The 14338-nt window shown below is 40.2% G+C and overlaps 1 protein-coding gene across 3 annotated transcripts in view; it reads right to left on the reverse strand.

Annotated features, from left to right (window-relative positions):
* URB2 (URB2 ribosome biogenesis homolog) overlaps nucleotides 1-14338 on the reverse strand; it is a 26583-nt gene continuing 12245 nt past the window's right edge. For all 3 annotated transcript variants that reach the window (XM_034428364.2, XM_087882944.1, XM_034428363.2), the window contains 5 exons: nucleotides 13572-13685; nucleotides 10851-11084; nucleotides 9730-9820; nucleotides 7716-7855; nucleotides 1-2676 (listed from right to left, as the gene is read on the reverse strand). In XM_034428364.2, coding sequence (XP_034284255.2) covers nucleotides 2479-2676; nucleotides 7716-7855; nucleotides 9730-9820; nucleotides 10851-11084; nucleotides 13572-13685 — 777 coding nt within the window. In that variant the 3' untranslated portion in view covers nucleotides 1-2478. The remainder of the gene's footprint in view (nucleotides 2677-7715; nucleotides 7856-9729; nucleotides 9821-10850; nucleotides 11085-13571; nucleotides 13686-14338) is intronic.

The following is a 14338-nucleotide window of genomic DNA, read 5'->3' on the forward strand; positions in this document are numbered from 1 at the left end:
TTTCTTATTGATTTAGTAATTACATCTATTTCATCATTTGTGTTCATTTTTATAATATTCTCACTTTTTCCCTTTTACTCATGTAAACTTTTTAGAGGAGGGAGACTTAACTAGAAATGTCAGGCCAAGTTAGCAACTGGAAAATTCCAGGATGGCATAGTGGACTCTCTTGATCGGAAGACCAGTAATGTAGAGAATATAAACAAGCATTCCTCGATAAACAATATAAAGATTAGAAATGAGGAAATCATTTCCTGCCCTAAAAGAATGATGCAGCAAACATACTGAAGAAAGACAATAGTCTTGAAGGACAAGGAAGATCCACTACCAACCAAGGCAACAGATAAAACTTCAATCCAGATCAAGAAAGTAATTTGTGAAAACCGTTCAGACAAACCTCCCTTAGATTTATGACTGTTCATCTAGTGAGAGTTTGAATTAACGAGTTTGAATTAACAGTGGCCTTGGAAAGGATGCTTTACAACTTATAAAACACATTCCATCATTAAAATGTCACACACATTCCCCTTATGGTCAAGGGATTTTGATCTGGGCACTTGATGATTCACCACTCCCAACCGGTTGCCAAGCATGTAGCAAACTTATGATCACCATTTGCAATCTTCCCTGTCGGCTTCACCAGATAGTCAATGCTTGGATTTTGACAGGGTGGATTTGCAGCCCTGGGCAGAGACATTTGCTTGCAGCTTCTGCTGGGCTTCTCCCTAGCCCCCCCCCCCTTCAACAAACAGACACACCGCATTCCTAACCTTACTGCTTACTACCTTAAAATCCTGCTTGGATTTTGGCAGGGAGGATTTTCAGACCAAGTGGAGGAGAATTGCACGTGGCCTGCGCTGGGCCTCTCAGGGTTGCCCCCCCCCCACTCCTGAGGACCCCATAAGACTGCTTAGCAACCACAACTAGGAGTGCCAGGACTGCGGTCACTGAATGAAGCAACCATGTGGTATCTCACTTAACAACCATTTCACTAAATGACTGAGATTCAGGTCCCAGTTATGGTCATAAACTGAGGACTACCTATAATGAGGGAAGAAAGGTATATAGCACATTCCGATTTATAAGTTCTATTACTATAGCTAGTAATAGTTAGTATTACTATAGTAATACTAGTAATGTTATAGTAATAGTATAGTTACTACTATAGTTTCAATAAAAGTACCTTTTGCTCTGTACAGCCAGTCCTTAACTTACAACTACAATTGAGCCAAAAAATTATGTTGCTAAATGAGATGGTTGTTAAGTAGGTTTTGCCCCATTTTACAACCTTTCTTGCCAAATTTATTAATCACTGTAGTTGTTAAGTTAGTAACACGGTTGTTAAGCGAATCTGGCTTCCCTATTGACTTTGCTTGTCAGAAAGTCGCCAAAAATGATCACATGACCTTGGGACACTGCAACCGTCATAAATACAGGCCAGTTGCTAAGCGTCAAAGTTTTGATCACATGACCATAGGGCTGCAGCAACAATTGTATGAAAAAAAAGTCGTAAGTCACTTTTTTTTCAGTTCCTTCGTAATCTTGAATGGTCACTAAATGAATGGTTGTAAGCCAAAGACTACCTATCTAGTGTCCCTTTCTTTGTTTGGTTTACTGATAGGGCTGACAGCAGAAAAGTTTGAAGACTCATAAATTTTGCATTACTACCTTTGCTTTCTCAGAAACTGTCAATTATCTTACATGGCTTTTTTCCTAGACTACAAAAAAATACAGTTTCTAGTGGGGTTTATCCCTGTCTCAGTGGGACTCTGACAATATGACAATTTGACAAGCCAATAAGAGAACACACATTTTGTAGAAATTTTAAAAAATGTTGTCTGTCTTGTAAAATATTTGGAGGGTAATACACCCTCCAAATATTTCCTTCAAAAGCCTCCACATTTCCAGCTAGCTCTTTGCTGTGATGTGCAAGTAAGAGATGGTGAGATTTATAGCCTAATGCATCTGGAAGGATCAGGTTAGGAAAAATCTGGTTTAAGGATAGGCAGTAGAAGAGAAACAACTCCATCTTTTTTTTAAAAAAAAGAAAAGGCTATTTAGATTTAATAGTTATCAATATTTTACAGGTATAATACAAAATTCGTTCAGTCTAAATATAAAAATAACACTATCCCAACAAGAGAGTAGTTTGGAACCCATTATACCTTACTTCAAAAAGGGGGAAAATGGTGTTCGTTCATAGCTCAAAATTCTGGCCCATTAATACATTTATTTTTTTTCCCTTTACAGAATTTCTCCTTGCAATGTACATTTTTAATACAATTTCTTTCAGAAATGTCTGCTTGTAAAGCCTGGAAAAACAGAAGTTTACTCAAATCACCAGCACAGAGGATATGTGCCGTACATCCTTGCACCTGGTTTTCTCATTCCAAATCAAGTGACTAAATATGGAAGAAAAGTAGGTTTCATCCCATCCAGATGGAGACTCTTCACCCAGATCTCAACAGAGTAATTAGTTCATGCTTTGTACTTTTCATCCCCTTGCTTTAAAGCTTTGTGATAATGAGCATAATCGCGATAGAGTTCCTTGAAAACTTCTCTCACACCTGCTGGTAGAGAGACATTTAAGAATTTGATGTCCCGTTCCTTGCAGAGATCTATGATATGATAGATCCCTTCTGTTAGATGTTTCTTTACAGCTGGATGCAAAGTCACCTAGAGGGAATATAAATGAGTTTATTAAAGCTTGTTACCAGTGATTAATGACACACATACACTCTCATTAGGGAAGGCACTGAAGAGAAGCATTCATTCATTATCCCACTTGCATTAAGACAAAGATTGTGGAGATATAAAGACTCCAACCTTAACATAATTAAAACAGAAGGAAAGATCTGTGGCGTCTTTACCAAACTGTAGCCTATTTTTATTGTCAGTTTCTTTTTAATGTATTTTTACTCCTCTGTGGGTATAATGAACAACTTCATTATTTAAAAGCCAAAAATACAGAACAAAAATAAATATTGCAATAGGAATGCATAGATGCCTTCCCTTTTGAGAAGATTACCATATTCAGATATAAAAGCCCCTTTTCTTCCAATTTTCCATTCTTCCATTCCAAGAGAGAATGACAGAAATGTCCACATCAAAAGTACAAACAGTAAAAAAAATATAATAGAAGAGATAAAGCAACAGTAAAACATCTACAAGCATATACAAGTAGTGGTAACTGTTCTTACAACGGTTAATTTAGTGACCACTCGAAGTCGCAATGGTACTGAAAAAAGTGACTTATGACCTTTTTTTCACACTTACGATCATTGCAGCATGCTCATGGCCTCATGATTGAAATTCAGACACTTGGCAACTGACCCATATTTATGACAGTTTCAGTGCGCCGAGGTCATTTGCGACCTTCGGACAAGCAAAGTCAATGGGGAAGCCGAATTCGTTTAACAACCGTGTTAGTAACTTAAGAACTGCAGTGCTTCACTTAACAACTGTGGCAAGAAAGGTCATAAAATGGGGCAAAATTCACTTAAGAAATGTCTCGCTTAGCAAAAGAAACTTTGGGCTCAATTGTGGTCGTAATTAGAGGACTACCTGCACAATAATCAAATGGCTCAGTGATTGAGGATAAAGTCTACCCTAGATATATTACAAATAGACAGGAAGTAGATCAGGATCTAGTAGTAGACCCCTGGGTGATCCCACAACTGAGAAATTTTGGCAGAAGTAGACCCATTCTTACTGTTCAGAACCAGGGGTTCTTATGAACAAGTAAGTTCGTATTGAGTCAATTACAATACTACATTCAAATCACACCTAAACAAGCTTTAAATTAAGCACAATTTTTACTACAAAAGACAACATTAACCAGGATACTAAAACCGACTTGACCAATGTTCGTTTTTTTCCTATGCAGGCATGGTTTAATGTTAAATGTATTATTGGATGAAACACTTAATAGCGTGCAATAAATAATAACGCTGCTATGGCCTTCCAAAGGCATAGTTTTGCAGCATTCAAGATTGCTTTATAAAGATTTGCAGCAATGACACATCCAAGTATACACTCAGTCCAGGAACTTCCAGAACCAACCTAATTTTTTTTTTCATGCATAAAAATCATACCTGGCCTTTTCTATCCCTCTTGGCTTTTTTAAATAAATAAATAAATAAATGTAACTTTGAAAGCAACCATTAACTGCTCTTTCTCACCCAGGAAAGCCAAAAACCCTAGTCAGCCTACTTAATTCATCAAGGATTTACCAAGCAATCTTTCAATATTAAAACTTATTTTTAAATATATACATACATACCTACATACACACACACACTCAACAATTCCCTTCCAAATAAACCACCAAATAAACCAGTCATTCAGAAATGACTGAAATGATACATCTTGAAAAGAAAATTTTCAATAAATTTCATTGTCACTCTTTAAGATCTAGAAAATATGTAACAATAGCAATAGCATTTAGACTTATATACTGCTCCACAGTGCTTTACAGCCCTCTCTAACCTGTTTACAGAATCAGCATATTGTCCCCCAACAATCTGGGTCCTCATTTAACCCACCACAGAAGGATTGAAGGCTGAGTCAACCTTGAGCCAGTGAGAATCGAACTGCCGGCATCCAGCAGTTTGTGATATAATCAACTAGTTAGGTCTTCATCAAGATAGAAAATGTGCCTGCTAGTTGTTCTTCTTTAATTCCCCCTCTACCCCCTCGGCTCCTAATTCTCCTCTCTAGAGTTAGGGGATTCCTGAATGTTTAGGGAGGAAGAAGAGGAGGAATCTGCAATGTGTCATTTATGAACAAAATCTATTCCCAGATGTCTAGCTTGAAATCAAGCTATTCAGCTGGGTCCTCATTTGTCTACTGAAGGACTCCTTCTAGATCATTCATTCAACATTCAAAAGACTACGAAGATCCTGACCAGAAGCCCCTCATTCAATTCTGGAGCCGACCGGAAGTCCAGTTCCCCCACCATAGAGACTCCTCTTAGTGTGGCGCCCTTTTTCCTCTGCCAACCGGAAGTCCAGTTCCCCCACCACAGAGTCTCCTCCTAGCACAACGTCCTTTTTCCTCTACCTGCCCTAACCGAAAGCCCTATCAATTGTGGAGCCAACCAGCGACAGGGAGCTGCAGCAGAGGGATGAAAGAGCCACAGGCGGCTCCAGAGCCGCAGGTTGCTAACCCCTGTTCTAGATAGTTATATTGGGTTCATTACATTTTTTTAAAATTCATTTTGGATTTGAAAAAAATATTCCCAAAACTACAGTTGCACTCATAGTTAGCAATTATCTGGGAAAGAATCCTACTAAGTACTTATCCAAGTCTACAAAATTCAATCAGTACTAGTATTGCTCACCCCCTTTTGTCTTTATCTGCTCAACTGAGAAATTCATTATGTATTTCTTTGTAATCCAAAATTTTCTCACGCAGTCCAAAAATTTCTAACGGTAACATCACCAAAGCTAAAGACAACCCTGAGAATCAAACTTGAAGGTAGAAGGCAATCCCCCTCACCAGACCAGACCAGCCTGGGGTGGGAAACTGAGCGGTACCAAAAGCAGCTGAAGGCACACCAGCTGTAGCTGCCCCAACCCCTGCCTCACCTCATCTCATCCCATGGGATGAACCTTCTGCCCCCTGTCCCACCCACAGGAGACCTCTAGATTCCCTCTCCAACCCTGCCTGGCCCCCACAGGCATCACCTACACAACTGTCAAGATGGTCACGCCCCAGGCCACACCCAATTGGTTGCAACCACCCCGGGCTACACCCCTCCCCCCTGGAGGACAACCACAATCATGATCCAGTCCTCAGTGAAATCAAAATTTGACAACCCTGTTCTAGGACAAGCCCACTCCACTCATGCCAGCAGAGAGGACCTACTGCAGATCCCATTGGTCAAAGATCTTCACTAGCGGGATCCAGAAGAATCTTCTCTACCATAGCATCCGCACTTTGGAACAACCTATCTTCCAACATGAGATCTGCCTCCACCCTCCTATCCTCCAAGCCTGAAGATCTGATGTCAGGGTTCCGACCAATGTCCTAATAAAATCAGGAGCCTCAAGCCATTTAGCAAGAAAAATCCAGTTGTTTATTAGGAGCACCATGTCGGCACGAACCAAGTGACGCCAGCTCTGACTTCACCCAGTTTGGGTCTTGCCTCTGACCCTGTTTCCCTCTCCCCTCAAGGTGTGTCACCAGTCACATTCCCCAACGCAGCAATTTCGTGGGTCGGACAAGTCACTCCCTCCAGCCATTGCAGGTCTCTGTGGAGATGGCCTTGACTTTAGCCGGCTAGGATGTATTTTGTTTTGACTGAGATGTGAATTCCTTGGTGCAGCTGCGAGGGGCAATTTCCCATCCCCCCCTGTCTATGGCAACTCAGGAGCAAGTCAGGAAGCTTCACAAGTTGACATCTGGCTCTGCTGGTTGTTGGCCTGGGGACCCAATGGGGGAGTACCAACACTGGAGCTAGTTACGAGATTATTAGTAAACACCACCTACCCCCCGCTTCCCCACCCACCATCTTTTATTCTCATATAGTTCTATCATGCTGCACTATACAACAATGTGAGGACAATTTAATTTTGAGAAAAATTTAATTTTGTCGTAAGCCATCTAGGCAAATAAATTCAAGGAACAAGTAAATAATTTGCCTCAGGGCATGAGTGTTAGATGTTTGCCCTTGGTCAATTGTGACATTATACTGAATCCCCTTCTCCAACGTGGTTTTCCAATAAAGACATCATGAAACACTGGGCAACTGCAAAGTGAGAAAATATGGGAATGAATCAGAGTGCATGACGAAAGGAAACATGATGATCTGAAGCACATTCCCACAGACCAAACTAATGCTTGGCCTAGGTTAGAACAACTGAGTCATTTTCTGAAATGTCAGCTAAAGAAAAAAGCCTGAACAATACAGTACGAAGTATGTTAAAAACCAGAGTCACTTGCAGTGATTAATATCTCATTGAAAGAAGCGTTTGCTACTCATTAAAAAGGATGACTGAGAATTTCAATTACCATAATAGGACACAGGGCCAATCAAGAGGAACCCAGTGAGCAAATGAAAGATATTTTGTTTCCTACCAGGTGAGAAGGATAAGGAGATTATTGCTTAACAGAAAAATAAGTAGGATGGAGCAATCAGAAGTTTTGCAAAAACAAAATTCCCCTCTCAAAATAATGCAGATTTTAGAATTAAAAAGGTGTCTGGGATAAATATCTATCGCTTAATTAAATATTGCATAAATATCTGCATTCTGACTCTAGGTGCACTTTATGAAAAACAAATCCTACTGATTTTAATAAACCTGATGTCCAAGCAGTGGGGATGAGTCTATTTAAGCTTCTCTCCTCTAGTCTAAGTATCTTGGAAGCACCATAGACTCCGGTATCCTAATCAGTTTTAAAACTGATTCAAAAGTGTCTTTCAATATTCTAAAATACAACTTCTCTAAATCTAATACACTTCAGATACATTGGATTACAGTCACCAATATAACAAGCCAGTATCATGGCTCCCAAAAGACTTACCAGTTGAGGATGATGGGAGCTATAGCCCAACACTGCTAGAAAGCCTGGATTTGGACAAGCTGTCTTATGACATGAGACTCAATAAAGAAACATGTCACTAAATTTTTCCTGTACATCACTTTGAAGGTATTACTCATTCCTCATAACTAAGAACTCTTTGTCTTTTGACTGAATAAGTGGGTCATTACCTTTTGCAATTCTATCACATATTGGGCCACAATGAAGGCTGACATCACAGTGAAGTCTTCTGTTTTTGCAGCAATATAACTATACATCCGCTCCACCAACTGAGCACATTTCAATATAGCTTCAAGTTCATCCACAGACCCTTGGAAAACCAAATGAATTGAGATTTAATATTGCATTACATGGGGGAAGGGGATGAGAGGTAGTTTGGTTTCACCCATCCCTCAGCAAATCATAGGAGCAAATACAGGTAGTCCTCTACTTACAACAGTTCATTTTAGTGACTGTTCAAAGTTATGGCACTGAAAAAAGTCACTTATGGGCATTTTTCAAACTTATGACCACTGCAGCAACCCCATGATCATGTGATCAAAATGTAGCTGCTTGGCAACTGATTCGTATTAATGATGGTAGCAGTGTCCCAGGTTCATGTGACTAACTTAACTGCAGTGATTCACTTAACAACTGTGACAAGAAAAGTCATAAAATGGAGCAAAATCAGGGGTGAAATCCAGCAGGTTCTGACAGTTTCTGGAGAACCGGCAGCGGAAATTTTGAGCAGTTCGGAGAACCGGTAGCAGAAATTTTGAGTAGTTCAGAGAACTAGCAAATACCACCTCTGGCTGGCCCCAGAGTGGGGTTGGAATGGAGATTTTGCAGTATCCTTCCCCTGGAATGGGGTGAGAATGGAGATTTTGCAGTATCCTTCTCCTGCCACACCCACCAAACCACACCCACCAAGCCATACCACACCCACCAAGCTACGCCCACAGATCTGGTAATAAAAAAATTTGGATTTCACCACTTGAGCAAAATTCACTTACCATCTCAGTTAGTAACACAAATTTTGGGCCCCAATGTGGTCATAAGTTGAGGACTACCTGTATACTGATGATCATATGAAAGCTTTCTGTAAGCAGTTCTTCTTAGTTATGAGTCAGTTATAGGCTGCAGTAACAGTTAATAATTTCCCAGGCATGCTAATATGAGAAGGAAGACTGTATACTTTTTAGGGTGGCATATGTATATAATTAGTTCCACTGTAATGTATTTTTTTCTTGTTGCTGAATTTATCCTCTTACATTCGTGTCTCCTGAAATGATACTAGTAAGACTCAACTCTGAAACTCAGAGGATGTAATAACATGTAGTGGTTCAATATGGAAATATTTTAATTGCACCTAGACTTCTATAAGCCTTACACAGCGAGAATTAAAACGCAAGTACTCATAGGAAATATTTAGAAAAAAATTAATCACTTTTACTGTTATGTATATGCTTATTTATTTTATATATTTATTTTATATAAATAATATATAATTTACTAAGACTCTACTACTATTATTTTTCTCTTCCTTACTAGTATCTACCTCTTCCCACTTATTACTATAACCATGTTGCTTGTATCTTTCAATTTATATTGTTTTTATTTGTTTCCTAGTACAATTTGATAGCTTATTAGTAACCTTCACTATCACTAAGCGTTGTATCTTTTTATTCTCCATGAATGCATTTTATTCTCCTTATGTACACTGAGAGAATATACACCGAAGACCAATTCCCTGTGTGTCCAATCACACTTGGCCAATAAAGAATTCTATTCTATTCTATCTGTTCTTATTCTGTTCATGGCAAATGGACTTGTGTGATGCAATAATTGGCATCCAAATAGTGTCTACATCTTTCACCTTTCCCTAATGTGTACCACTGAAGGAAAGCACTGCATGAAAGCACTGCATTGTCTAGATAAGTGTTAACCCAATTCTATGGATATTCATTCAATATATTGGATGGGCTTTATTTCTAATGGTGGGTATTAAGATCACAGCTTTAGGTTCGAGTCATATACATGCTTAATAACTAATGATTTCAATTCAAACCCAATAAGACCTACGCATAAACCAACTCAAATTCAGCTAGATAGAGTCTTCCAGACATGCAAAATCATTTTACAGTCAGGAAAGGACATGAGTGCAGAACAAGATGAAAATGGAATATAAGACAATAGATGTCAAACCTTTGTCTCCTTTTTGTCTCCCTTCATGCATCACAGAAATAACCAATCGATGAAAACTGTTCAGAAAAGACGGAGCTGCTTTCAGCATCACCTGCATAATAAGTACATTGATGTTAAAATGCAGCGATTCAAAAATCCATACTCAAGAGTAAATAAGAGAGATTGAAGGCAGGGTTCAAAGCTATGTCTGGCTTTTGAAGTCTGGCTTTTGAGAATTCAGATGGAATGGTCTTTTATTTATGTAACAATAATCCATAATCATCTACCGTGCTCCCTCCACCTCAAACACAACCCACCCCAATAGTAAGCCCAACCCTACTTTTTTGGAGGTGGGTCTAATATTACCCCTACCCTGAAAATAAGCCCGGGGGGGGTCAGCATGAGTGGCCGGGGGGGGGGGCAACTGTCCGACTTCAACTACAGCCCACTGGCTCCTTGGGGCAATGCAAATACCGCTTTTGCCCTTCTCTTTCTGGGCACAGTGCTTCTGCTTGTTGGGCCGCTTCCCCAAAGCCGGTAGTTTCGTAGCTAGCTGCTTTGCTTTTTCCCTCTTTTTGGGAGGCTCGCAGGAGGCTTTCTGGTGAACGGGAGGAAAATTGGGGGGGGGGATTTTCCTGCGTACCATCCTTCCTCAGTCTGTGCTGAGCTTGAGGAATGGTTGACAGGCAGGAAAATTCGCAAAAATGGCCTCCCCAGGTTCCGGAGGCCCTCTGGAGGCTGGAAACTTCTCGAACTTCCGGTAGGCCCGTTTTTCGACCTCCCCGAGCCTCCGTACGTGCCCTGCACTTACCTGCATTCAAAACAGGCCGAGTGGGGATTCCTAGGAGGGATGGGGTCGGGTGGGCGGGTCCAGCCAGGGATTTGGGGGTTCTCCAAACTGCACAGAATCTTAGCTAGAGGTTCTCCCAAACCCCTGCGAACCCCCAGCAGTCCCCTCTGCCCCACCAGCCCCAACTTTATCCATCCTAAAAGCCACCAACTTTCATTTTCATTTATTTTTCTAAACTTGAGGTCACCTTTGCAGAAGATGAACAATAGCAGAAAAAGCCTAATGGGGAGGTATATAGTTTTATCCCTCAGACATTAGGTTTACTTTCATGTTTTTCAAGCTTGCTCCTTACCTTAGGATGACACTGCAATATGGAAAAGAGCACTTCATGGATTCCCAGAAAGACGCTGTTATACACCCTCTGGTCAAGAGGGACAGTCAAAAGAATATTAAAAACAAGAGCGACATGATGTGGGTTGGAGAGAATCCCTTCTCCACGTCTAAGAAGAAGAGCTGCTGCTTCCAGGATAGGCACAGCAAGAAGAGGGAGCAGGACTGGATCTTGAGAAGCCTCTTTGATTTGCATCTACATTAGGAGGAAGGAAACACAAACAGTAGGACACACACTGTATGTGTGGAGGTGTGCTTCTCCAGCCTCACAACTCCCGCTTCAAATCACACGACTGCTAAGTTATTTCCACGATGGTTTTCCGCAAAGGCAGTAATGCCAATAAATCCATGAATATCCACAATCTTTCCTTGCCATTGGAAATTTACTATACAGGTAGTCCTCAACTTATGACTGCAATTGAGCCCAAAATTTATATTATTAAGTGAAACATTTGTTAAGTGAGTTTTGCCCCATTTTACGACCATTCTTGCCACAGTTGTTCAGTGAATCACTGCAGTTAATAAGTTAAGTAACCCGGTTGTTAAGTGAATCTGGCTTCCCCATTGACTTTGCTTGTGAGAAGGTTGCAAAAGGGGATCCACATGACCTTGAGACACAGCAACGGTCATAAATATGAACCAGTTGCCGAGCATCTGAATTTTGATCAGACGATCATGGGGGATGCTGCAAAGGTCGTTACTGTGAAAAATGGTCATAAGTCACATTTTTCAGTGCCATTGTACCTTCCAATGGTCACTAAATGAATTGTTTTAAGTTGAGAGTTGTATTTTTGATGGCTCTGGCCTATGCCAAGGACTTAAGACTATGTATTGGAATGAAATTTAGAACTCTACTATACAATCTGGGTTTTTTGTTGTTATTTGTTCATTCACTAACTCATATCTGGCTCTTCACGACCTCATGGACCGTGGCATGTCAGGTTCCCCTGTCGACCACTGTCTCCTGGAGTTTGCCCAAATTCATGTTCATTGCATCGATACCATCTAGCCATTTCATTCTCTGCTGTCCCCTTCTCCTTTTGCCTTCAACCAAATCAGTTTTTAGCCACATACAATGTATTCTTTAGTACAGTTCAGCTGTTTGAAGACTGCACATTTGAGTTTAGGGTTACTGGATGAGGGTTTGTTTTGTTTTTAACCTGGACAAGCGTCATGTTTCCCCAAAAAGTTGCTTTCGGGTTGACTGACTGAATGGGCTTCAGATGAAGCGACCCGAGTGGTATGATATCATTTAATGATGCCATGTAATTACGTAATTTAATTCTCCTTTGTGTGTTATTTTGCAAAAAAACAAGTAAATAAATATAATTATAGACATATAGTGTAATCCTATACAACCCAAATAAGATAATCTCACTTTAAAAATAAAATGTTAAGATAAGAAACAAAGCTTTTATTTTTTCATTAGTAGTTTTATTTCATAATGTCCTTTTCTTTTAACTAACCCTACTATGGGGATGACTTTAAAAGGACAAATTGGAATTGCAAAGTAGGAAAGTAGTTTCATCCATAATGTGCCTACATTCCATGCACATTATCTTATTATTTTCAGTTTCTTGGATATTAAATGCTATCTCTTCTAGCAATATAACTATAACATAAACACACACAAAAAGAAAAGGAGATATAAGCTAGAAGCTCTGGTATAGTTTTCCATCTTCCATCTTCTGTGCATTAGGTCAGTGTTTTTCAAACTTAGCAACTTTAAGATGTATGTATTTCATCTCCCAGAATTTCCCAGCCAGCGTTTCCCTAGTCCACATAGCTTAAAGTTGTTTTGAAAATACTGTACAGTATTGAAACTTCTGACCTCAGAGTGAACTGGAATGTTCTGGAAGGGTGGTGGTGGGGTGTTTGTCTATGTCTATGTCTCTCTGTATGTCTGTGTATAGAAATAAATAAATAAATAAATATCACAAAGTGTCGCTTGCCATTAACCTGTATATTTTGAACCAAAGGTTCAAAACTGTCAGAGGTCTAGAACATGTAATGAAGCACAGGGTATCATTCCACTGCTAAGGAAGCCAGGAAGTCTGGCCATACAGAAAGCTGCAAAGAGTAGGAATAATTATGTGTTTTGGAGCAATTAGAGCAGGGTTGTCAAACTCGATTTCATTGAGGGCCGCATCAGGGTTCTGTTTGACCTCAGGGGGCGGGGTGTGAGTGGCCAGAGTGGGCGTGGCCAGCTCAACGTCACCCGTGTCGGGGGCGCCTGTGGTGGCCTGAGCGCTCTGCCAGCGAAAATGGGTTCCTGAGCTCCGTTTTCGGCTGTGACAACCTCCTGCAACCCTCTGCCAGTGAAAATAGAGCTCAGGAAGCCCATGTGCGGCCCTCCCAAGCTCTGTTTTCGCTGGCAGAGGCACCACAGGCCACTCCTTTGCTGTTTCCAGGGCGGCACCGCGGGCCAGATCTAAGCATCCTGCGGGCCATATCCAGCCCCGGGCCTTGAGTTTGACACCCCTGAACTAGAGCATAGAACACTGAGATAGGAGTTGATATGAGCTATGTAGTTTTTGATCCTCAGACTTGAGACTACAATATGAAAAATCTATGCTTATTTTTATGTCTGTGCCTTCTTAGGTGAGTGGGGGTCAATAGCATAAACATAAACAGTGACCTAAATTCAGAAGCATATACGTAATCCAGCAGCAGAGGTACTTACAGCTAAAGCAGTCATTATCTGGGGAGTAGAAAACCAGAAAACTTTCTCTTTCTCTCCACTTAGAGGAGGACAGTTGAGTAGCACTTTCAGTAAGGTAACAGCTGATAATACTATCTGTACAAAACATACCAAGAAAATAAGAGTAATAAGCATGGTCACATCAAAAAAGATAAAAGATACAAGCAAAATGCAATGTAGAAAATATTAGGTTAACCAATTTTTTATAAAAGTAAATGAAATTTAAGTATACAAAATACAGGTAGAAGTGAGTCCTTTAACATGTCTGTATACTGATTATATTTTTTAAAGAATTTTTCTGAAGCTTACCAATGCACAGACAATTGGATATGTAAGCACATTACTTAAGCATTAGATCAACAGATTAAGACTGCAGCATTAAAAATACGTTTTTTTCTGAATGGTGCAATTTATTTTTGCTCATGCATGATAGTTAGCTTACACAAAAATTTCTTAAAAAATAACCCTCATGTAACTCAAGAGCTACCTATAATATAATACGGTATTTAGGGGCAGAGTACATTTTGTACTCAGAAAGTTTCTGGGTTTAATCCCAACTCCTTCAGGTAGGGGGCACAATGGATTAGGGGTTTGATGCTGAGCTTGTCAGCTGGAGCTGACAGCCTGGGTTCAAGATCCGAGTACGTAACAACAGGTTGAGCTCCCATTCCTGAACCAGCTGCTGCCTGCTTAGCAGTTTGAAAGCACGCAAATGCGAGTAGATAAATAGGTACCACTTCAGTGGGAAG

Source organism: Pantherophis guttatus, chromosome 1, assembly GCF_059756535.1.
Source record: "Pantherophis guttatus breed Tessera chromosome 1, ASM5975653v1, whole genome shotgun sequence".
Classification (NCBI taxonomy): domain Eukaryota; kingdom Metazoa; phylum Chordata; class Lepidosauria; order Squamata; family Colubridae; genus Pantherophis; species Pantherophis guttatus.